This window comes from Orbicella franksi, chromosome 7 (genome assembly GCF_964199315.1).
Source record: "Orbicella franksi chromosome 7, jaOrbFran1.1, whole genome shotgun sequence".
NCBI classification, from domain to species: domain Eukaryota; kingdom Metazoa; phylum Cnidaria; class Anthozoa; order Scleractinia; family Merulinidae; genus Orbicella; species Orbicella franksi.
Genome location: NC_138151.1, coordinates 28,239,425 through 28,261,714, shown reverse-complemented (window position 1 = coordinate 28,261,714; position 22,290 = coordinate 28,239,425). Strand labels below are relative to the sequence as shown.

The 22,290-nt window shown below is 39.8% G+C and overlaps 1 protein-coding gene across 9 annotated transcripts in view; it reads right to left on the bottom strand.

Annotated features, from left to right (window-relative positions):
• The window catches only part of LOC145493522 (uncharacterized), a 62,910-nt gene extending 41,939 nt beyond the window's left edge, over positions 1–20,971 (bottom strand). For 2 of the 9 annotated variants that reach the window (XM_081473006.1, XM_081473010.1), the window contains exons 1-13: positions 20,897–20,971; positions 19,990–20,064; positions 18,666–18,740; positions 17,748–18,404; positions 12,405–12,497; positions 10,548–10,646; positions 9,725–9,823; positions 9,205–9,294; positions 8,566–8,679; positions 7,934–8,002; positions 7,573–7,657; positions 6,311–6,402; positions 5,627–5,740 (exon numbers count right to left, since the gene is read on the bottom strand). In XM_081473006.1, coding sequence (XP_081329132.1) covers positions 5,627–5,740; positions 6,311–6,402; positions 7,573–7,657; positions 7,934–8,002; positions 8,566–8,679; positions 9,205–9,294; positions 9,725–9,823; positions 10,548–10,646; positions 12,405–12,497; positions 17,748–18,384 — 1,492 coding nt within the window. In that variant the 5' untranslated portion in view covers positions 18,385–18,404; positions 18,666–18,740; positions 19,990–20,064; positions 20,897–20,971. Of the gene's footprint in view, positions 1–2,174; positions 2,343–2,678; positions 2,763–3,014; positions 4,725–5,626; positions 5,741–6,310; positions 6,403–7,572; positions 7,658–7,933; positions 8,003–8,565; positions 8,680–9,204; positions 9,295–9,724; positions 9,824–10,547; positions 10,647–12,404; positions 12,498–17,747; positions 18,405–18,665; positions 18,741–19,989; positions 20,065–20,896 lie in introns of all 9 variants that reach the window. The other 7 variants (XM_081473008.1, XM_081473011.1, XM_081473007.1 and 4 more) reach the window with 6 other exon arrangements.
• Between the last annotated feature and the right edge of the window lie 1,319 nt (positions 20,972–22,290).

Sequence of the window (22,290 nt, the reverse complement as noted above, 5' to 3'; positions counted from 1 at the left end):
GATCAATTTACGAGCGAACATTTTGAGTGAATTTATCAAGAATCATTTTACACCAAAGGAGCCATCAACCGGGGCTATCAACTCTTCAACTTGATAAAAAGCATCTTCATAAGCGTCATCGTATGATCGTGAACCAAGTAGAATCCCAGCACGAACTCAAGAACGTCTGAGCAACAAGAGCAGAAAGGTTAGAAAATTTGTTTACGAATGTATCTGTTCGAGTACACCTAAGTAAAACGCGCCGAGAAACTTCGTTAAGTATAATAAAGATAAAATCTCGAACTAAACGATATTTTCTCGTTATTTTCTTGTAACAGAGCTATGTGTCTGTACAAGAGTGAAACCCATGTAGCGAATTATTGTACATTTAAGCTGAAAGAAACTAATGTACTTGTATGTTGACCCTAGCAAAACAATTCTTGGCTTGCACTGTCACGCAATCCTGACGCAATAAAAAATTTATTCGACAACCATTTAGTGGATTAAATCAAGAAATTGTGATGTTATAGGAGATTAATAAAGATGACACTTCGCTAATTTTTAATTCTGTACGTTTTCCCAAGCTCAGATATTCGTCGAAATATTTCGGACAAATTTACAGAGACGAGTACCTCCGCGGTACGCCAACATTGCGGCCGGAAAATAGTGTAAACATCTGGAGGTTACTTTGGCTATCTAGGCGACTGATTATTTGTACTGAACAAACAAGCATTTACATAAGCATTTACATTCACAAGAAACATAGAGCAGAATATATTGGTAATTATTTGTTCAATAAACATTGTTCTTCATTCAAAAAGCTTGAAGTACTCCTTAAACATACTGACAAACAGAAATTCCCACGAAACACCAATTTCAATCAAAGTTCCCTTTTTTCCAAAAAACAATACCATTTGCAAGGGGGCATGAAGCTAACAAAAGATATCCCTGCAAACTTTGCTATAGTTTCCCTTTTAACCCCCCAAAAGTGATAAAACATTGTGTGGTTCCAGAACATGTCCATATTTCCCCACAGAATGGATTGGAAATTCCTGAGGGTGGCAGTGGTCTCAAAGGCCAAAAACTTTAAGGAAATGTATGACGCTTAATTGGAATTTCTAGATTGGGGGTTTAGAAAAAATCCCTTCCGTGTGGGAGATATGGATAATTTAAGAAACTACGCATTTTCCAAAATCTTCCCAAATCATACTATAACCAAAAGAATGCAATCATTCAAAACAATATCTGAAACAAGCTGGGTTGAAAAGTGTTAACCCATAGAACAAACATGACATTTTAGTATCTGAGTTCATTTCAATAAGCAATACTTCATCTATTTTTTAAAAATCCTGTTGGCCACATAGATGGACACAAATGCAATCATATAGGTTGAAAGTTAGCATTTTACTGCCAAAACCTTCATTGCTTTACTTAAACAAAACGCAGACCACAGACCAGGCCTAAAAAAACGGACAGTGGGCAATACACAACACTATGCTAGAGCTATGAAACAATCGACAAAAGACAACTAAGACTTCACCATGTCGATTTCCTGGCGTTTACAGCTCGATATGCCAGGAAAGACGCCCAAGTTTACGCAGATATGCGTCTTGTTTTATTATACAGTTGCGACGTCACTTAAGTTAAAGAGGTGATATATACTGATAGAAAAAAATACGACGGACTCGTATAACATTGGACAATGACAATCAAAAAGAACTTAAAATGAAATTACCAGTAATGCAGTACACACAAGAAAAAAACCTGATAATCAAAAAACCCGTTTATTTACATCAGTTATAATACGTAAAAAAACTTGATTAAAAAAGACACCCATAGCTGTTTTCACTCAGAACAACAGGCAAGTCTTCATAATGTGACGATTGTTTACTAAAACAAGATGAAACGACCATCTTGTTGCCAGCGGCGGAGTTCACTGAGTACCATTTCACTAATGTCATTGTTAATCAAATTCAACTCTGTCAAGGTGGAATTTACTTTAAGTGCTTCAGCAAAACCAGTAGCACCTTGATCACCGATGCCATTGCCACGCAAATTCAACTCTGTCAGTGTTGAATTTTCTGAAAGTGCTTTAGCAAGACCAGTAGCACCTTGATCACCAATGTCATTGCCACGCAAATGCAACTTTGTCAGCGTTGAATTTTTTGAAAGTGCTTCAGCAAGACCAGTAGCACCTTGATCATCAATGCCATTGCCACGCAAATTCAACTCTGTCAACGTTGAATTTTTTGAAAGTGCTTCAGCAAGACCAGTAGCGCCTTGATCACCAATGTCATTGTCACGCAAATTCAACTCTGTCAGCGTTGAATTTACTTTGAGTGCTTCAGCAAGACCAGTAGCACCTTGAGCACCAATGCCATTGCCACGCAAATCCAACTCTGTCAGCGTTGAATTATCTGAAAGTGCTTCAGCAAGACCAGTAGCACCTTGATCACCAATGCGATTGCCACCCAAATGCAACACTGTAAGCGTTGATTTTACTGTAAGTGCTTCAGTAAGACCAGTAGCACCTTGATCACCAATGTCATTGCCACGTAAATGCAACTCTGTCAGCGTTGAATTTTTTTTCAGTGCTTCAGCAAGACCAGTAGCACCTTGATCACCAATGCCATTGCCACGCAAATTCAACTCTGTCAGCGTTGAATTTTTTTTCACTGCTTCAGCAAGACCAGTAGCACCTTGATCACCAATGTAATTGTCACGCAAATTCAACTCTGTCAGCGTTGAATTTACTTTGAGTGCTTCGGCAAGACCAGTAGCACCTTGAGCACCAATGTCATTGCCACGCAAATCCAACTCTGTCAGCGTTGAATTATCTGAAAGTGCTTCAGCAAGACCAGTAGCACCTTGATCACCAATGCGATTGCCACCCAAATGCAACACTGTAAGCGTTGATTTTACTGTAAGTGCTCCAGCAAGACGAGTAGCACCTTGGTCACCAATGCCATTGTATTCCAATTTCAACACTGTCAGCGTTAAATTTACTTTAACTGCTTCAGCAAGACCAGTAGCACCTTGAGCACCAATGTCATTGTCATCCAAATTCAACACTGTCAGCGTTGAATTTTTTTTCAGTGCTTCAGCAAGACCAGTAGCACCTTGATCACCAATGTCATTGCCACTCAAATGCAACTTTGTCAGCGTTGAATTTTTCGAAAGTGCTTCAGCAAGACCAGTAGCACCTTGATAACCAATGTCATTGCCACGCAAATTCAACTCTGTCAGCGTTGAATTTACTTTGAGTGCTTCAGCTAGAAGACCAACGCCACCCTCACTAAGCAACTGATCTGCGATATCAAGACTTTGAAGTTTGAGAAATGAGCCAGAAACACGTGCCATTTTAAGATGAAAACTGCTGTCTCCTCTTCTACATTCGGAAATGAACCCAAGCAAGGTAAGAAAGCATTTTTCGTCATTCACTTGAACCGTTATACTCTTGATAAGGGCTTCTGCTGTTTCCTCGCAACGTGCCGCTACCATACCACATGTAAATGAAAGGACCTCTTGAAGCTCTTCAAGGTATCTTCTATCAGCAGCTAACTCGTCGACACTGATCTCTTTATTGAGAAGCTGACTACACAGATAGATTGCCGCGAAGCATTCTTGAAAACTCTTGTGTAGAAAACTGTAGTGTCGACGGGGTCTTAGTTTACTGCCTCCGGTCTGAACTGACAAAAATCCGAATCCAGGTAATTCATCTGTATGACTTTTAAGCTCACTTTCCTCAAAGTCCAAGTTGTCTTCAAGCAAACCATTCAAAGCTATCTGGCCAAGATGTTTCAGTTGAGCGTCGTATACTTCGACGAGGTCCTCATTGGTTTCTGGTAATCCTTTCTTGTTTCTGTATCTTCTAAGGATACATTCTGTGATTCCCACGTACAGTTGGGTCCTACTTTCTGGGAAAATACCTTCAAATTCTTCACAAATGAGGCAAAGGAGCACAGTGTTAAGAGGATTTGCCGCCATGTCTCTCAGGTCTTCATCATCTTCCAACTTGGACAGGAGCTTCTCGGCCAAATTCTTCATGTTTTTAAAGTACTTGAGGATAAACTCTCTTGCGTTTTCGTCGGTAAATCCTTCAATTTGCAGCAGGGTGTCACAGTGTATTCGTAACTTAATCCCAGCCTCGTGCCGTGCCGTAGCAACCACGCGACACTTTGGAAGTTCTCTGCGACCCTGAATGATTTCTTTCAACACTGGCAATTTACTAGTGGGAACCTCATCCAATCCATCAAGTACAAGCAAAACGTTGGACTGATTCTGGCGGATGAAGTTGAAGAATCTCTCTCTAACGTCTTCTTCAAAATCTCGAGGGAGAAGTTGATCATCAATGGCCTCCCATAGGTTAGACTTCATATCACGACACTTCAGCAACAACACTGTTTCGAACCTTGGAAAGTAATCTTCCGCTTCTTGTTTTCCTGTAGCCCAGTCATATACCATCTTCTTGCAGTAAGTGGTTTTCCCAATGCCAGGCTTTCCTTCAATTAACACTGTTCTTGGTTGTGGACATTCTTCATGTGGTTTAAAGATCCCAGACATGTTGACGATGCTGTCTGTCACTGTTCCTCTTGTTTTTTCCCTGCTGACCACTTTGAGTCTGGTAAAAATACTATCAAGATGAAAGTGAAACTCTTCACACCAAGGAAACGGTGCGAGCCATCCCTCGCGGCCTATGTACAGTTGGCGAATTGCGTCGATAATCTCAGCTGAATCAAAACCATCTAGAAGTAATCAAATAGAAGTTACTTCAAGTAACTTTTCTGTCCAGACAGATAAAATAAGGCGGCCTAAAACCGATCTATTTCTTAAGTTAAGGCAAAAATGCAAACAATCAATATGACATAGATAAAAGAAGGAAACGGAACTAATTTTTAATTTATAATTTTTGTAATATATCTGTTAATTTCTATCTCGATATTTTCCATATTCAAGAAACATATTCAGCATTATCTATCTTGGGACATTTACAAGAGAAATATCTATTACTAGTTTTTTTTTAATTTTGTTAAAGAAATTTTCTGATATGTTTCTGATTTCACAAATTGAGGTTCTAGTTTTCAGGGAGAAAGAGCAGAATATTGCCAGTTTCAGTTGAAAATCTTAGGTCACCTTCACTATAAAGAACAGTGCAACACAGCCTTAATTTGCAAAATAAAGATCGAAACTTTTAAGACCGTTTTTTCTTTTGTCGTTTCGCACCAAACGTTTGGAAGTCTTTCAAGACTCCTGACATTTTTATATGCATATATATGAAAATAATTTGGTAAAACGAAAACCGAAAAGCAGAAGATAGAAGATCTTTTATAATTCAAAGAAATTTCTGTCACAACAACAGTTTTTAGTTTTGACTTACTTCAGGGCGATGGTGATACCAAAACAAACAACTACTGTCACTGGTCAGGTAATATTTTCTATAAACAGATTGATAACCACCCCGTCCGAAAAAACCAGCAAAACAGTGGGGCTCATAAGTGTAATATAGAACCAAAGCGATAACTCGAATAACTTAATGCATCCTTTATCCTCTTAATAGAAAGTTACACATACACAACCCTGAACCGAACGAGAACCACAACAGCTGTCCAATTGTCTGCCCCGCTCCCGCTGAAAAAGTAGATCTTACCTTCCATGTTCTGTTTCTTTTCATCCAGAGGAAGTGGGTTCATTAAAGTGTCCAACTTTTCTTTGATGTCTGCAATTTCCTCTTTCAACTGCTCAAGGTTGTCTCCGCTGTTTCCTAAGAATAAACATGCAGTCTTTTTAAACCTTAATTCACACTTTTATGTAACCAGCAACATATTCCTCGGTGTTATTTTATTCAAAGAGTAGTTTGTATAGTCACAATACACGTTATAAATATCTCAATGTAAAATATAATTTGCGACAACTACTGTTTTATTTAAACTTAAACAAATACCACGCCATGAAATGACGATATGACGCAAATAGAAGTGACACAGGAAACAAAGGACTAGGGTTGAGTTGTCACTTTCTTTTTCGTATTTCCTAGTTTTTTTAATGGTGCGGTAATAAATCAGAGTTGGGGGAAAAATTAAGACGGACATTGATTTGGATAATAAATAATTTCTTTCCACACGTTAGATCGAAGGCATCAATCACGCAGCAAATGATAGAACCTGGCATATATGGGTATTAAAGAATATCGGTTTTCCATCTTGAGTAGACATACGTGTTATCACTTCATTTTTCTTTCATTCCAACAAAAGAGCTCCGTACAGTTCTATACATTATCAACTTGTTTCACTTTTTCGAGGGGTTCAATAAAATCGCCATGTAAAATCTATACCTTCTTCTCCTGATGTCACTTGACTTTTCAGCTTTTCATTAATGGTCCGTTTGTCCGTTGCCATCTCTTTGAAATCATCTCTCGTATTGTCTGAGAATAAAGCGTTGTACATTAGCTTGAGTTGAAATACAATCAAGTCAATCCAGGATGTCTTCTGTCGGTAACGGTAGTTTAACGGTAGATTGTTGTATAGCCGTCTCGGTACACTGTTATGCCAGTAGAAGTGGAATACTGGTGAACAGTGATTTCACATCAAAAGATACAAGTTTGTAGTCGTCAGGTATCTATACTGTCTTAGTAGCGTCAATTAAGTTCTCGGTAGATTGTAGCTTGCGTCTTGATTTGTCAGTGAGGGGTTGCAGTATGGTCGTCAAGTACTTAGACAGTTGATACGTAGGAGACCCACAGAATGACACGATAGGTCGCATAGGTATACCATGTTTGTGCAGTTTCGGTAGTCCGTAAAGTTTCGGTGGTTCTGGTACTGAGCACCTCAGTCGATAGTAGCGTCGAGTGTCAATAGCGTCAGTCTTTTTAAGCGTAAGTATTTTTCTGTTAAGATTACGTTGAAGTGCAGGCGTCGGGTCGCGTTTAAGTTCTTCGTAAGTTTGTTTGTCGTCGACAAGTGTTTAATTTTTAGTTTTAGATTTTATTACCATTTTAATGTTTCAGAGTTGGCGTGATGCACTCTAGATGTTGCCGTCCATTTTGTCGAAGTAGTCAGCCTTCTCCATAACAACAGTGACACGTCCTTTGTCGGCTAGTAGTATAACAATGTTGGTGTCGTTTTGCATTCGTTTCAGTGCTTGTTGTTCGTCTTTTGTCAAATTATTCTCAGGTATAGAGGTTGATTGCACCGTGGAAGCAGTTCTGCTTCTGAGTCATGTTTCACCAAGACAATCAGAATGGAGCTTAAGTACAGCACGATCTTGTCTTCATGTCACGAAAGATCACGAAACATGTAAATAAAGCGGGTAATAGAGAGTCCACCAAAACTAGTGCCGGTGGAGTGAGTCATTGACAGAAAATCAGCCCTGATAATCGTTCAGAGCAGACAAATTCCTTCATAAGCCCATGAAATACCTTCATCTACACAACATTGCAATAACAATTATAAAACTTGCTAAAAGTTGAGTTTAAGCCAAATTATTTCCTTTAAATTCACTTTCGTCAGAAATGTGTCTCTTGCTAGCCTGTATCACAGCCTCCCTCTCCGAAAGACAGAGGGCGGCTGTGACACAGTGACCTTCATCGTCGGTCTCTCATCGTCGGTCTCTCTTTGTGCTACCAAAGTGTCTAACTTCTCACTCATGTTCGCTATCTCACTTTTCATCTGTTGAAGTTTGTCTGAAAATTAACATCAGCTTTCGCTATCACTGCCATAGTTATGTCAAAATATAGATAGACAAATATCGACGTTGGAAATTATCAAATTTCTCCCAGTTTGAACAAGCAATAACTACCAACATTAGTTGCTAAACTGTCATCCCGTTGCTTTTTCCGTTTGTTTATTAATGTATTAGTCGCTGTTCACCGCTTAAGTTACGGAAGAACCCGCTATTTTTTTATTGCCTAGTGATAGAATCTCTATACGTCCAAATATCTCAGTTGACGTCTACTGACCTTCATCTAGGAGTGATCCCAACTTTTTCACTTGATTTCTCATTTGCTCAAGTGTCTCTTTGAGGTTTTCTGCGGTGGAACATAAGTCAATTTTAGTTTCAAGCTTATACAAGGTGCTCTTTGCACTCACGTTCAGTTAAACCATAACTTTATTTTTTCGTTTCTTCTACCACAACAACAGCTTTTAGTTTTGACTTATTTCAGGGCGATGGTCATACCAAAAATAAAATAACTACTGTCATTGGTCAGGTAACATTTTCTATAAGCAGATTGATAACCACAAAACAGTGGGGTTCATAAGCGTAATATAGAACCAAGGCGATAACTTGAATAACTTAATGAGTCCTTTATCCTCTTAATAGTAAGTTACACCTATACGCAACCCTACCATTTTGAAGATTTTGTGGCGGTTTCGGCTTAGAATATGTTTTCAATTTATTCACTACAGCAGCAGACCATTTACTTTGTTTCATCTATAGCTCATCATTCGCCGAAACAGATAACTACCGTTGATCCGGTTTAATTTCTCGTGACTCAAAGAAGGTAAAATACGTAATAGTATCTTAACCGAACGAGACCCACAACAGCTGTCCAATTGTCTGCCCCGCTCCCGCTAAAAAAGTAGATCTTACCCTCCATCTTCAATTTCTTTTCTTCCAGAGGAAGTCGGTTCATTAAAGTGTCCAACTTTTCTTTGATGTCTGCAATTTCCTGTCTCATCTGCTCAAGGTTGTCTCTGCTGTTTCCTTAAAATAAACATTTAGTCTTTTTAAACCTTAATCCACACTTTTATGTAACCAGCAACATATTCCTGTTTTTTTTTTTTTGTATTCAAAGAGTGGTTTGTATAGTTACAATACGCGTTATAAATATCATAATCTAAAATATAATTTGCCCGCAACTACTGTTTTATTAAAACGTTAACAAATACCACGTCACGAAATGACGCTTTGACGCAAATAGTAGTCACACAGGAAACAACGGACTACGATTAAGGAGTCACTTTCTTTTTCCTAATTCTCAGTTTTTTTAAAGGTGCAGTGATAAACCAGAGTGTGGAAAAAATTAAGACGGACGTTGATTTGGAAAATTGATAATTTCATCACATGCGTTAAATCTAAGGCATCAATCACCCCCAGCCAATGATACAACCTGGAACAACAAAACAGATCCATACAGTTCTGTACATTATCAATTTATTTCACTCTTGCCCGTAGATAGCCTATTTTGTAGGGTCCAATAAAATCGCCATAAACATATGAAATCTATACCTTGTTCTCCTGATGTCATTTGACTTTTCAACTTTTCACTGATGGTTCGTATTTCCCTTTTCATCTCCTTGAAATCATCTCTCGTTCTGCCTGAGAATAAGGCGTTGTGCATTAGTTTGAGTTGAAGTACAATCGAGTTAATCCATACAAACAAGAAAGTCATGCTTTACCAAGATAACCTAATTCAGCACATTCTCGTCATCATGTCACGAAACATGTAAATAAAACGAGGAAAAAGAGCCCGCCAAAACGAGCACTGGCGGAGTAAGTGAGGGACAGATCATGAGCCTTTATGATCTTTCAGGGTAGCCAAATATACAATTTTTGGGTAATGTGAAATCATAATTCTAATTTAAAGAACTTCGCCAACACAACATTTTCAAAAACAATTTAAAAGACCGACTCACAACTGAGTATAAGATAATGACTGCATAAGATCATTCAGTTCTTTTTTCACTATCGTCAAAATGTTTCTTTCGCTAGATCAGCTTAACTGTATCAGTTTTTATTTAGAACTGACCTTCATCGTCGGTCTGTCTTTGTGCCATCAAAGTGTCTAACTTCTCACTCATGTTCGCTATCTCACTTTTCATCTGTTGAAAGTCGTTTCTGGATTTGTCTGAAAATGAAAATTGACATCAGTTTTCGTTCATTAGCGCGCAGATGTTAACTTTATGATCATGCATTCGCTATTACTGTCATATCAAACTATAGTCCGGCAAATATTAACGTTTGGTAATCATCAAATTTCTGCCAGTTTGACCATGCAATAATTACTAACACTAGTTTCTAAACAGTCTTCCCTCATTTTTCGCATTTGTTTATTAATGTATCAGTTGAGGTGCAGTATAATGATGGTTCGTATTTCCATTGTCATCTCCTTTAAATCATCTCTCGTTTTGTCTGAGAATAACACGTTAAACATTAGTTTGAGAGGAAGAACAATCAAGTCAATCCATAAGAGTCATGTTTTACCTAGACTATTCTGTACAGCACATTCTTGTCATCATGTCACCAAAAAGTGAAGATTTGTAAAGTGAGTTAAGAGAGCCCGCGTAAACGAGCACTGGCGGAGTAAGTGAGGGACAGAAAATGAGCCTACATGATCTCTCAGAGTATACAAATATTCAGTATTTGGGTAATGTACAGTCATAATTTCTAATTTATAGACCTTCACCGAAACAAATTTGTCAATAACAGTTTAAAAACTCACTCACAGCTGATTATAAGATAATGACCACATGAAATCGTTTAGTTCTTTTTACTTTCGTCAAAATGTGTTGGATAAGCTGTTTTTTCTTTTACTGTGCAAAAACTGTAATCAGTTTTTATTTAGAACTGACCTTCATCCACGCTCCCTCTTTGTGCCATCGCAGTGTCTAACTTGTCACTGATGTCCCCTATCATACTTTTCATCTGTTGAAGGTCGCTTCTAGTTTTTTCTGTGGATCAAAATTGACATCGATCTTCAACCATTAAGTGCGCACTGATGTTAACTTTATGATCGTTATCACTGTCAAAGTTTTATCAAACTATATCTCGAAAAATAGTGATGTTCTACACTGGGGGTCTACGCCCCTTAATAATTACGTCTAAGTACGCTAACTTAGCTTCGGTTTTCTAGCACCCTTGTCTCGTACCCTTGAATTCCTGTCTTGATCATTTCAGTTTAAAAAAATGTGACAAAATTTTAAATTACGACATCTTATTTGATGACGTCACATACACAAGGTCTATTAAGTTTATTACTTCATACGACAAAATACATCATTCGAACGCTAATGACTAGTGGAATAATGTACTGAAAGCCGTTTCTCACTATGATAAATATATTTTTATTTATAGCAATTTAAATATGCTTCAGTCCCCACCCCCCCCCCTCCCGGAACTATATTGTTTCATCAAAATCAAGCCTATTAGTTTCTCCAGTTTTCATTGAAAAATGCTACAAATTTGGTAAAATAAAGAACTTAGTGTCCCTAAAAATCGTATCGTTTTGGATTTTTTGTTTTTGCTTGTAAGCGATAGTGTGATCTCTTAAATAATCGATGATCTTTGAAACTTAAATGGTCATATCTCCTTTAATAATTAAGATATCAACAAAAGGTTTTCAGTTCTCAACTACATGTACTCTTGTTTCTATCTTGCGAAAACAGTAAAGAATGTTGGAATTTACAAGTTTTAAATTAAGAGTGTGATGTGACGTCATCGTTTATGATGTCATCATCTGACATGTGCTGTAAATTTTGTTGTGAAAAAAGTTGGACTTCTGTCCACTATTTACTTTCCAAGTCTGGTGACGGTGTGTTAAAAAAAGCGTGTCAAGGACATTAAATGCTCAGTATGTTCAGGAATTATCAAATTTCTGCCAGTTTGAACATGCAATAATTACCAACATTGTTTTCTAAACAGTCATCCAATTATTTTTTCTATTTGTTCATTAATGTATTAGTTGAGTTTGACTGCTTAAGTTACAGGAGAACTTTTTTGTTGACTGTTGAGATGGAACCGCTGTATGTAAACAATAATATGCTGGGAAATTCGTCTGCGAACATTATCTGTTCCGAGAAGCGAACAGTTTTCCAAGAACGCAGCTCGAGGAAAACTGTGAGCTTTGAGGAACGGATAATGTCCAGGGACAAATATACGAGCTTATAATTTCGCTCGCGTGCGATTAATCTAAACGTGTCATTTGACCAAAAACTGGGGAATATTCGAGTGATATTCCCCAATTTTCAAAACTGCGTGTCTTACGAAAAAGATTTGAAGGATAATTTAGCATGAAAATATATAAAAAATAGCCTCCATTTGACGCAAAAATATGCTGGGATATCTGTCTGCGGACATTATCTGTTCCTGGAAGCGAACAGTTTTCCTGAGTGTAGAGTGTAGCTCGAGGAAAACTGTGAGTTTTGAGGAACAGATGACATCCAAGCGAAAATATTTGATGGATTATAAGCTCGGATATATGTCCTTGGACATTATCTGTTCCTTGAAGCTTCTCGAGGAACAGATAAGCTTCTCAAGCTTCTCAGAAACAGAAGCGTCTCTATTTGTTTTTCAGATGGAAGCTATTGTTTATATATTTTCGAGCCAAATGGAGAGGTGATGCATGTGGACCAATTGCACGCGAGCCAAACTATTTGATGGATTATAATAAACTTCAAATATAAACTTTAAACATCGTAACGTCTACTGACCTTCATCTTGGCTTGATTCCTTTAAGGAATCTAACTTTTCACTGACATTTTTCACTTGATTTCCCATTTGCTCGAGTGTCTCTTTGAGGTATTCTGCGGGGAAGCAAAAGTCAGCACGTCAGCTTTACTCATAGAAAACTCGGGCAAGCAGTGTTTTCAAACTGATACTGCAGTTTTGTCGCCTTCTGTCACAAGAGAATAACAGAAATATATTTGTCTAAAACGTTTACTGATTTTTTTCGTCAATGTCTCTCTCTTACTCTTCAAAACATTTGTGTTGTAGATTGAGTATTTGAAGTATGTTGGTTGAGAATGTCTGACACAATGCTGCCTTTTTCTTCCTTCACCTGCTTAAGCACCTCTTTATGAAAAACGAAAACATTAATTAATGAGGCAATTCATATCAACTTTTGATCAAATGTAGTTTACCAAGAATGCACATCTTCTCTGGTCTGGGTCCAATCAGAATGGTAAGTCCCATACGCATTTACCGTGCTCTAATTTCACCTCTAGCCAATCAGAAGCCTTGTCTGCAACTTCTGTTATGATATCCTGCAATATCAAGTTACTGATCTGATATCGCCAGATTCTTGGCCAAATGTGGGTGTAGTTACAATACTTAATCGTACCTTTTTCAGTGACACACTTCAGGGAACAAGTTTGTTTGGTCTCTTCAAGGTTATAATTTGGCTCAACTTCTCCAAAATACAAACTATGCCTCGACCAAACTTGCCTGATGTAAATGCAGTATCGTACCGTTAGAACTGGGCTCTAGGTCCACTGCATGCCGGGGCCATACAGGCCCGGTTACCGTTGTTGTTTAAAACTTCTCAGCCAGCATGGCAGCCATAGTCTGTTATATTGGCAACGAAGATAAAAAGAAAAATGCCTGACAAACCCGAAACCAGCCATGAAGGAAAGTCTGGAATTCTGTCAAGCGTACGAGCAAGCAAGGGAGCCTTGAGTTTGAGTGGTGAACCAGGGCAATGAAAAAACAAAGATCGTTTTGTATGAGCCACTCGATGGATGGCAGTCACTAATGACGACAAGCTCAGCTGACTGCTATTAGTCGGCAGAGAAGAGTTACAGAAGCTGCTCCAAACACTGCACCAAGTGTGGAAATGAGGCACATGTCAACAAGAATTCATGCCCAGCTACAGGAAGGAGATAACTTAAGTGTGGACGTTTGAATTATTTCAACAGAGTGAGCAACAGTGCTGCTAACGACTTGAAAAGCAAGCAAGCCAATGCAGTGGAGCTTGAGCAGGAGCCAAGCACACGGGGTTTCTCAAGAAGAGGAGTGGTTAGAAGACGTGTATCTGTACCAGTTGAAGTAGGAAAATCACAGAATCCAACAGTTGCTGTTAAGAGGGGGGGGGGGGGGGGAGGGAGGGCAAGGGTATTTTCGTGACGCCGTGATCCGGTGTTTTTGTGCTCTGTGAATCGTGATTTGATAAAAAAAAAAAACTATTCCGTGAATCGTGATTGAAGTGTATTCCGTGAGGCGTGAAATGCAAAAGTCCTTGGCTGTGAATCGTGAATAGATAAGAAATAAATCGTGAATGTCTAAAGTTGAGTTCGTAGCTGAATTTCACTGCATTGTGATCAGATTTTTTTCCGTGACCTTAGTGAATTTAACGCTTGAGTCAAGCCGACTGAGAGTAGCGACAAACGAAACATGTTGACAGGTTTAAATAAACCCGTTGATTTCCTGATCACCGTATTAGCCAATGAACCCGTCTCAATAGGATTTTTGACTGATGAGCCATTGATGAACGGCATGTGCGGACTCGATGTAACTCAGACTGGTAAAGATCATGGCCGCTGAATCCGACAAAGTCCTCGGGGTTGTTGAATCAGTTATATTTTACCATGCTAAGCCAGAATCACTTCCAAATTTTTTGTTTCGTGATTCGTGAAATCGAAAATTTACTATCGTGACTTCGTGACAAGACCTCCCCTTGCCCCTCTCTGTTAAAATCAGTGGCATTCCCATCAGCCCACACCTGGACACGCAGGCTGACGTCACAGTGGTTACCGAAAAGCACAATGGGAAGCTTCAAGCAAGCTTTTCCCTACAGGGCACTAGCGTCACAATTAGAAGCTGCTCAAGAGAAGAGAAGGGATGGTCGCTACGCCTACTTAAGGAACATTTACAGCAACGCTCTCCCGAGGAGAGGAAGAGAACGCAGAACCTGTGTATGTAGTTAAAGGTCAAGGTGGCACTGTACTACTAAGCCGTGGGGCTGCAGAACAGATGGGTTTCGTAGAGTACTACCTGGACTTGACCTCGAGCACGCCACTGCCAGTCATGGGGGAAAGTCAGCAAGCGAAAGTTGACCAAGTTGAAGAGTATAAGGATGCAACTACACGTGAATCCAGACGCAAAAGGTGCTGTGCAGGAACAGAAGAATATCTCTACAGCTAAAAGACAAATTTGATGAGATTCTCGATAAATAAGAGGAAATGGATATCATTGAAGATGTAGGGAATGAACCAACGGAGTAGTGCAGCAACGCTGTCCTCACCCCAAAGAAAGACAGAGAAAAGGTCAGGGCGAGCCTGGACATGACAGATGTTAACAGGTCCATAAAGAGAACCAGACACGGAGATCTTTAACGAGGAGGTTTGTAAGGTCGTAGCGCAAAAGCCAAATGCCGTCAGCGTTTACGATGACATCCTAGTTTTCGGCGCTACGCCTGAGGAACATGATGAAGCATTCAAACATGTATTGCAGCTATGGCACAAGCAAGGACTCATGCTTAGCTTGAGGAAGAGCAGGCTTAACCTCCGAGCTTTGAAGTTCTTTGAAAAAGTGTTTGAAAGCGAAGGCATATCGGTAGACCCAGAAAAGGTGGTAGCCCTAAAGGCAGCAGGACCCACGCAGTCAGCGGCGAAGTTAAGCCCCTTCCTATTCATGGCTGGAGCAAACACCGACTTCATGAGCTGCTCAAGGATAATATCAAGTTCCAGTGGACACCAGAGCGTCAAAGGTAATTTAAACGAGTACAGAAAATGCTAACGGCTGACTCGGTGATGGCAAAGAAAAAGAAAAGGACAAAGCTGAAGACCGATACAGGTAGAATGGTACAGGTACAGGTACCGGTACCGGTAACGGTACGGGTAGAATGGCAGCCACCATGAAGCAATACGATTCGTAGGCCAAGCAATGGTGACCAGTCACTCATCGCTCACGAGCATTTACAGACACTGAAAGCAGATACTCACAGCTAGAGAAAGAGGCCAAGACTGTGGAGTGGGGCACCTTTACCAATCTCATATACCTTTCTTGCATTGCCGACACCTTCGAGGTTGACATGACCACAAACTGCTGGTACCGCTGCTCTCACGGTACAGAAAAACTGCACCACTCCCTATAGAGAGCATGTAGGTCCGCCTTAACTATGTAACTGGAGAGAAGGAGGGATCGGAGAACAATGAAGCAGATTACTACTCACGTCATCCAGAGCCACTGGCTGCGCAAGAGAGCCATGCCAGCAAGAAGTAAGCAGAATTTGAGCTAAGAAAGACCGTGAAAGAGTTTCAGAAGGATATCATGGCTATTGTGAAGTCATCAGTACCTCAAGTAGTCACCTGGCAGGAGCTGCTAGAGGAAACACACCCAGACACACCTTTTGGACATAAAGGAAGCCATAACTAGAGGATACTTTACAAAACTGTTAGCGTTCAGCTTTCATCGTTGTCCTTTGTAGCGCTCAACATGGCAAATCCTGCAAATGTCTAGCTTACATTTTACAAAGCTCACTACCAAGATGGCGGGAAAGAGAAAACAATATCACGTGACTGGTGGCAGTTGTGCCCAGTCCATCCCAAGCACTCGAAGTACGAAATACCAAGTAATGACTGAGTCATAGGAGCGAGACCCGTGGCTCATGACATCCATGCCCAGTGAGCCCTGGAAAGATGTTGCTGTGGACTTCTGGAGCCTCAGTCATACTGGAGTGCATCTGCTGGTTAAAGTGTGTAAGCAGTCTAGATGAGCAGAAGTAGAATTTGTCACCTCTACAAGTGCCAGGGCAGTGGTTGTGAAGATGGATTAAACTTTCGCCTCGCTGGGTATACCAGTGTCGGTAAGCAGCAACAGATAGACACCTTCAGTGGCAAGGACTTCGGTGAATTAAGCGAGTATTTGGGTTTTCGCCATGAGTGAAAGATGATGCTGAATCCGTAAGCCAATGCAGAGGCCAAACAGCTCATAAGAATACTGAAGAAGCTCTGCAAAGAAAGCAAGTTGACGGTGTCGAATTTTAAGCAGGAAGTATACAGATTTCTTCGTGCCTACAGAGGTACTCCACATTGCACCACCAAGATTGCTTCGGCAGATCTGATGTACGCCAGTCACAAGTTTCCCTCTGGAGTAACCCCTTGTGGACATGACTTTGAAGAACTGTACCAGGGAGATTTTAAGAAAATGCTAATGAACGGCTATAGAAGACAACAAGAAGTATGCCAAAACCTCTGACATACAGGTAGGAGACTCAATGCTGGTCTGAAGAGAGAAAGTCAGTAAGGCCACACCATATGAGGCAGAACCATTAAGGGTGCGGTACAGGAAGGGCACCAGGATGGTAGCCAAAAGACCCAATGGCAGCTCCTTCATGAGAACCACGGCTCGCTTTAAGAAATCCAATTCAAATCGGTGGAAGAAGCACAAAAGTGGCTTAGTTCAGAATGGCCAATGGAGCCTGTCAGTGAAGCAATACAAAGCAGCAGAGAAGACAGGTCGTCTGGTTCAGAGCAGACTGACGAAACTGCAACAGAGATGGCAGCCAGTGAGTCCATCCCCGCAAATGCTGTATCGCCGGCAGGTTGCAAGAAGGGGAACTAAGAAAGAGTGAGAGACACTAAAGACACAGAGGCATATTTAAAGGAAAAGTACTCGGACTTTTAGCTTTAGTGCTGAAGTTAGCTATCAGTTGCCAAGCTAGGAAGGACTCTGGACATTGCATGCTTTTGCGTTGTGTTGTTGTATCTGTATGCCTCCCCATAGGACTAGCTGTAAGCAGGGGGGAATGTAGCATTGTACCGTTAGGACTGGGCTCTAGGCCCACTGCATGCTGGGGTCATGCAGGCCCGGTTTCCATTGTTGTTAAGTTGTCAGCCAGCATGGCAGCCGTAGTCTATTAAAGTAAGGTTAACTATGAAAAACCGTGAGGTAAGGTTTGCCTACTAGGCAAATGGCCAGGCTCATGCCTCACCTCTCCACTGTTCAGGATACAAATCATTGTTCCCACTAATTGTAACATAGAGCTGTCGAAACATTTTTTGTTTTGATTTTTTTTTTCCTCTTGTCAGAATTTAGGCTAATTAATTCTTACATACCTTCCATCTCTTCCAGTTTTTCTTTGATGCTGTCTTCATCTCTCTTCCATTCCTTCAGCCGCCTTCTGTAGTGCTCCTCAGTGTCAGGATCCATGCACTCATTCTTGAGCTTATTAATAGCGGCTCCATAACTCGCTCCTCCCAGTGCCATAAGTGCGTTGCTGATATCCAACCACTGACTGTTGAATGTCGCATCGTGTACGGAAGCTTGGCTAGCATGGCCGTACACAGTATTTCGGTAGTACTTCACCCTGGCTATGTTGGCTTCAGTACTGGTGTCTGCGGCAGAGGGAAGATTGTCCCAGCCAGTGACGGGCGGAGTCAGATGACAGATATTCCTCAGCAGCACCATTAATAACGTGATATCAAACCTTGCTGATGCAACAGATGAAGGGATAGTAGGGTACAACTCTCCCCATTGAGTAGCATTGAGGATTCGTTTCTTTCTAAGCGACTGTAGCGTGCCATGTTCTGGGGTACCGGGCGCCAATACAAGATGCAGTCCAGCCGGAGGATGAATTCTATCAAATGTGTCCCTCAAGGCCTGGGATCCAACATCCACCAGAAGACGACACAACCGAGCATAGTTGGTCGTCTTCTTAGTGGATGCAACTGACGGTGCCGGAGCAGAAGCCATTGACTGGCGAACAGATAAACCTACGAGAAAAGTTTATTTATGTTATTGCATGGGTTGTATAGATTAGTCGCTGCTGGTTTCTTTTAACTTAATAATGTCGTAACTAGTTTTGACGAAATTGTCTTTGCCTGTCATTGGTGTTGTGGTTTATATCACCGAGCTGATCTCATCTTGGGGTGAACAAAAGGAACAATAGGCTTATCAAAAAAAGAACAAAACTATGGGAAATTACTGACTGTAAGTTACTGATTTTATTTATGTAACAAGAGAATGTTGCCTACCTTAATTCAAGAAGATTTCTCAGTTCTTGATATCCAGGATATCTAATTGCTCGCTGGCAATCTGTATCATGAACACTGCAGATGGGAAGCATTACATCATGAAATTAGTAACATGCAGTTTCAATCCAGCTGAAAGAGAAGAAACAAAATTGATGCACATTGATACTACAACAGACTGAAAATGATCGTTTCAAATGCTGAAAAAGTCTAATTATTCTATAATTAAAAATAACTTGAATTTAGAATTTTCCTTTATAAGGAAGTTTGTCAGAAACTCTTCAACACTCGCGGACATTTTCAGAGACTAAAGAAAGAGAACCTTTCAAGTGCATGTCTTATTACAGTGGAACCTCCATATAACGAAGGGCCAGGGAGGCAGGGACTGGCAAAAAATGTTCGCTATAACGAGGTTTCATTGTATCGATGTTCTTTTGTACATACTCCTCACTACTTTAAAGAATTGCAAGTAATGAAGTGTAACCAGTTCTGTTTGTGTAGACTACGGCATTCAGTTGTGAATTATTGTAAATTTAGTCTTTTAGAGCGTGGAAAACAGTTATTTCATGTGTATGCAATAATTCATGATGGTCGACACGTCAGTTTTGTAGTAGTATGGTCTACTATATGGGTGAAAAGTAAAATCAAACGCTGAATTGTGCGTAATTCGTTTAAAGTCTGTTTTGATTCCCGTGAACCGTGAATTTTAGATTTGAATTCCCGTGAACCGTGCGCGATACCCCCCCTTTCTGACCCTCTTTATTATGAAGATGGGTTTAAGACAAACCCAAAGATTCAACAGTTGTTTTGCATGAATACCGACTGCTTAAGCCTGATCATTACTGATACATGGCCTGTAAATATCTAAAAAAAAACGCTCGCTAATTGTCTTCTCCGTCCTGATACAATTTCGTTGTGTAATGAAGTCTGTGGAAATTGGTTACAAACTCTTTCTCTCGCATTTTGCAAGTTACTCTTTCAAATGCGCGTGAAAACTGCTTGTCTTTTTATATAGTCAACATTGAAGCTTTCCGCGCTAGTGAAGCTATTGTTTTTGCATAGTCTTGTATGGCTCACTGAAACAGCTTTAGAACTCTTTTGAACATAAAGAAAGTCACAGAGTATAGAATAAAAAGCAAGGATGATTTATTGACCAGTTAACAATCATACACTGCAGTAAATGAAGTATTCAACAAATTGAGTAAAGCAAGGAAGCAAGCAAGTTTTAGACCCCGGTCATACATATGCAGACAAACACTGCTAAATATAACCTTTAAATTACACAGACTAGAATGCACATATCAGAGTTTTTTCAAAATTTTCTTACCTTGAGGTTCTATGGTTGTGCAGTTGTTTTTTGAAAATGAGCCAGTGAAAGTCAGTCACTAAGGAGTTTACTCAACTGTAGAAACAAACAGAATGGATCGACGTAACATTTACTGGTTACATTTGCTTTTAGTCTAAATTGAAAATATTGCACGTATAAGTTAACCCATAAGAAAGATTTGCTTTTTCGCGCTGAGTTTAGTGTAGTTGCGTCAAGATAAAACTTTATAACCTCAGCCAGGCAAAAAGACAGCAATAATGATTACTACCAAGACAAATAATGCTTAACTTACTGCTCGCTAATAAATACTGATTAGTGATTAATTGTAAATACTCCCCGGTTTAAAGAAGTTGTACCATAAACTACGACCGATAAAGAACCCGATTATAAATCACAACAGCCGATCATATATACGTCTCAATCTGTAATTAATCTAGGAATCAAGTATCTGCAAGTTTATGTGGCCCTCATCTTTTGTTGTAACCTTTTGCGTTTTTTGATTTGATTTCGCTAAAGTTCGCTGGTAATTAAACTACTGGTTCTACCCCTAGCGATGAAATTGTTCCCTGACAAATGTTGATGAGTTTGTTTAGGACAACTGAGTCATTCATGATCAATGTTTGCGAAACTTAGAAACAGGCTAGATTACGCAGTCCACGACTTCCGCTTTCAGTTCTTCGAATGCGTACGTGTTTCATTGGGTATAATCTTGGGACTACACTGCTCGTTATGAATAATAGTTAGCTCACAAATTATTGGATGTTGAATTAAAATCTTCTCAACAATTAAACAACTGTGGTAATGAGTAAGGTTTTTCCCGTATCTGTTGCTTGTTAGCGCTACCGAATTTTGCTCGTCCCTCAAATGCGCTTATGTTTCATAATTTTATTTCACTCATCCTGCTTACCTGAAACGTTAAAGCTTCTCTTGCCGCCAGAATCAGTCACTTCGACGTATAACTGTGCCCATGAACAGGAGATTCCTACATAGCTATATAGAGCGAACATTTACTTAGTAACTTATATTAGAATCCCACTGTCGTTGTGTCTGGCCTAACGGTGAATATGTCTAGTCACGCAAACTGAATTATTCTCAGTAGCAAATGTTCTTTTCCTAGCCTGAAGTCCCTTCTAGAATCAGTTTATGTCCATTTTATCCACCGATAAAATAGAAAACCGCTCCTTCAGCAGACAGAGTGTTGTCCGAACGGAAGCGCTCAAGTGGAATGGAAGGTTTCATTTTACAAAATGTCACGCCACTCCAAACTACCAAACATGATTGGCCAACCCTCAAAAATTTGGAAATCCATGCGGCGGGTTAGGAATTGGATCAATTTGCTGACACCTTCCTAGATAAATCAAATTTTAGAAGTTAGAAATCTTCATAGAATGGTTACGTGGAAACACGAGGAAGGACAAAAAATATGTCCTTGGCAACAAAGCATCGCTCGTGCCTCTCCAACACATGTTCACGTAATGCCCCTACTACCTTTAGTCCACACTAGCAACAGTTTGTGTTAGTTGACATCTTTTAAAATCAAATTTTAAAACTTAGAAATCTTCATAGAATGAGTGGTTATGTGGAAACACGAGGAAAAAGAAAAAATATGTCTTCGGCAACAAAGCATCGCACGTGCCTCTCCAACACATTTGTACGTAATGCCTACTACCTTTAGTCCACACTAGCAACAGATTGAAAACTTCCCTTGAATTATTTTTAGTTGTAGAAATTTTGGCAGAGTTCTAATCTTACCTTGCAGAGAAGTTCTGTAGTCGTGCAGCTGTTTTTATTCTGTTGAAAATGACACAGTGTCAGTCAGTCAGTCATCAAGGAGTTTACAATTGTAGAAATAAACAAGTTGGCTCTAAACTGAAGTAACATATAAAACATTTGCTCTTGGTCAAAATTGAAAATGAAAAAGCAAGCAAGCAAAAGCTTTCCACCTTTGTGTTTTTATTGATCCATGCATATACAGACAAACACAGCTAAAAACACAGACCGGAATGCACATATCAGATTTTTTTCATAATTTTCTTACCTTGCAGAGAAGTTCTATGGTTCTGCACTTGAAAACGAGCCAGGGTCAGTCAGTCACCAAGGAGTTGATACAACTGTAGAAAAAAACAGGTTGGCTCGAATCTCACGTAACATTTACTGGTTACATTAACTCTTGCTCAAAATTGAAAGTATTGATGCTGACAAAGCAGCAACGAGATCGAAAATTTAAGCGTATAAGTTAATCCATAAGAGAGATTTGCTTTTTCGCACTGGGTTTATCGCAGTTGCGTCAAGAGAAATCCT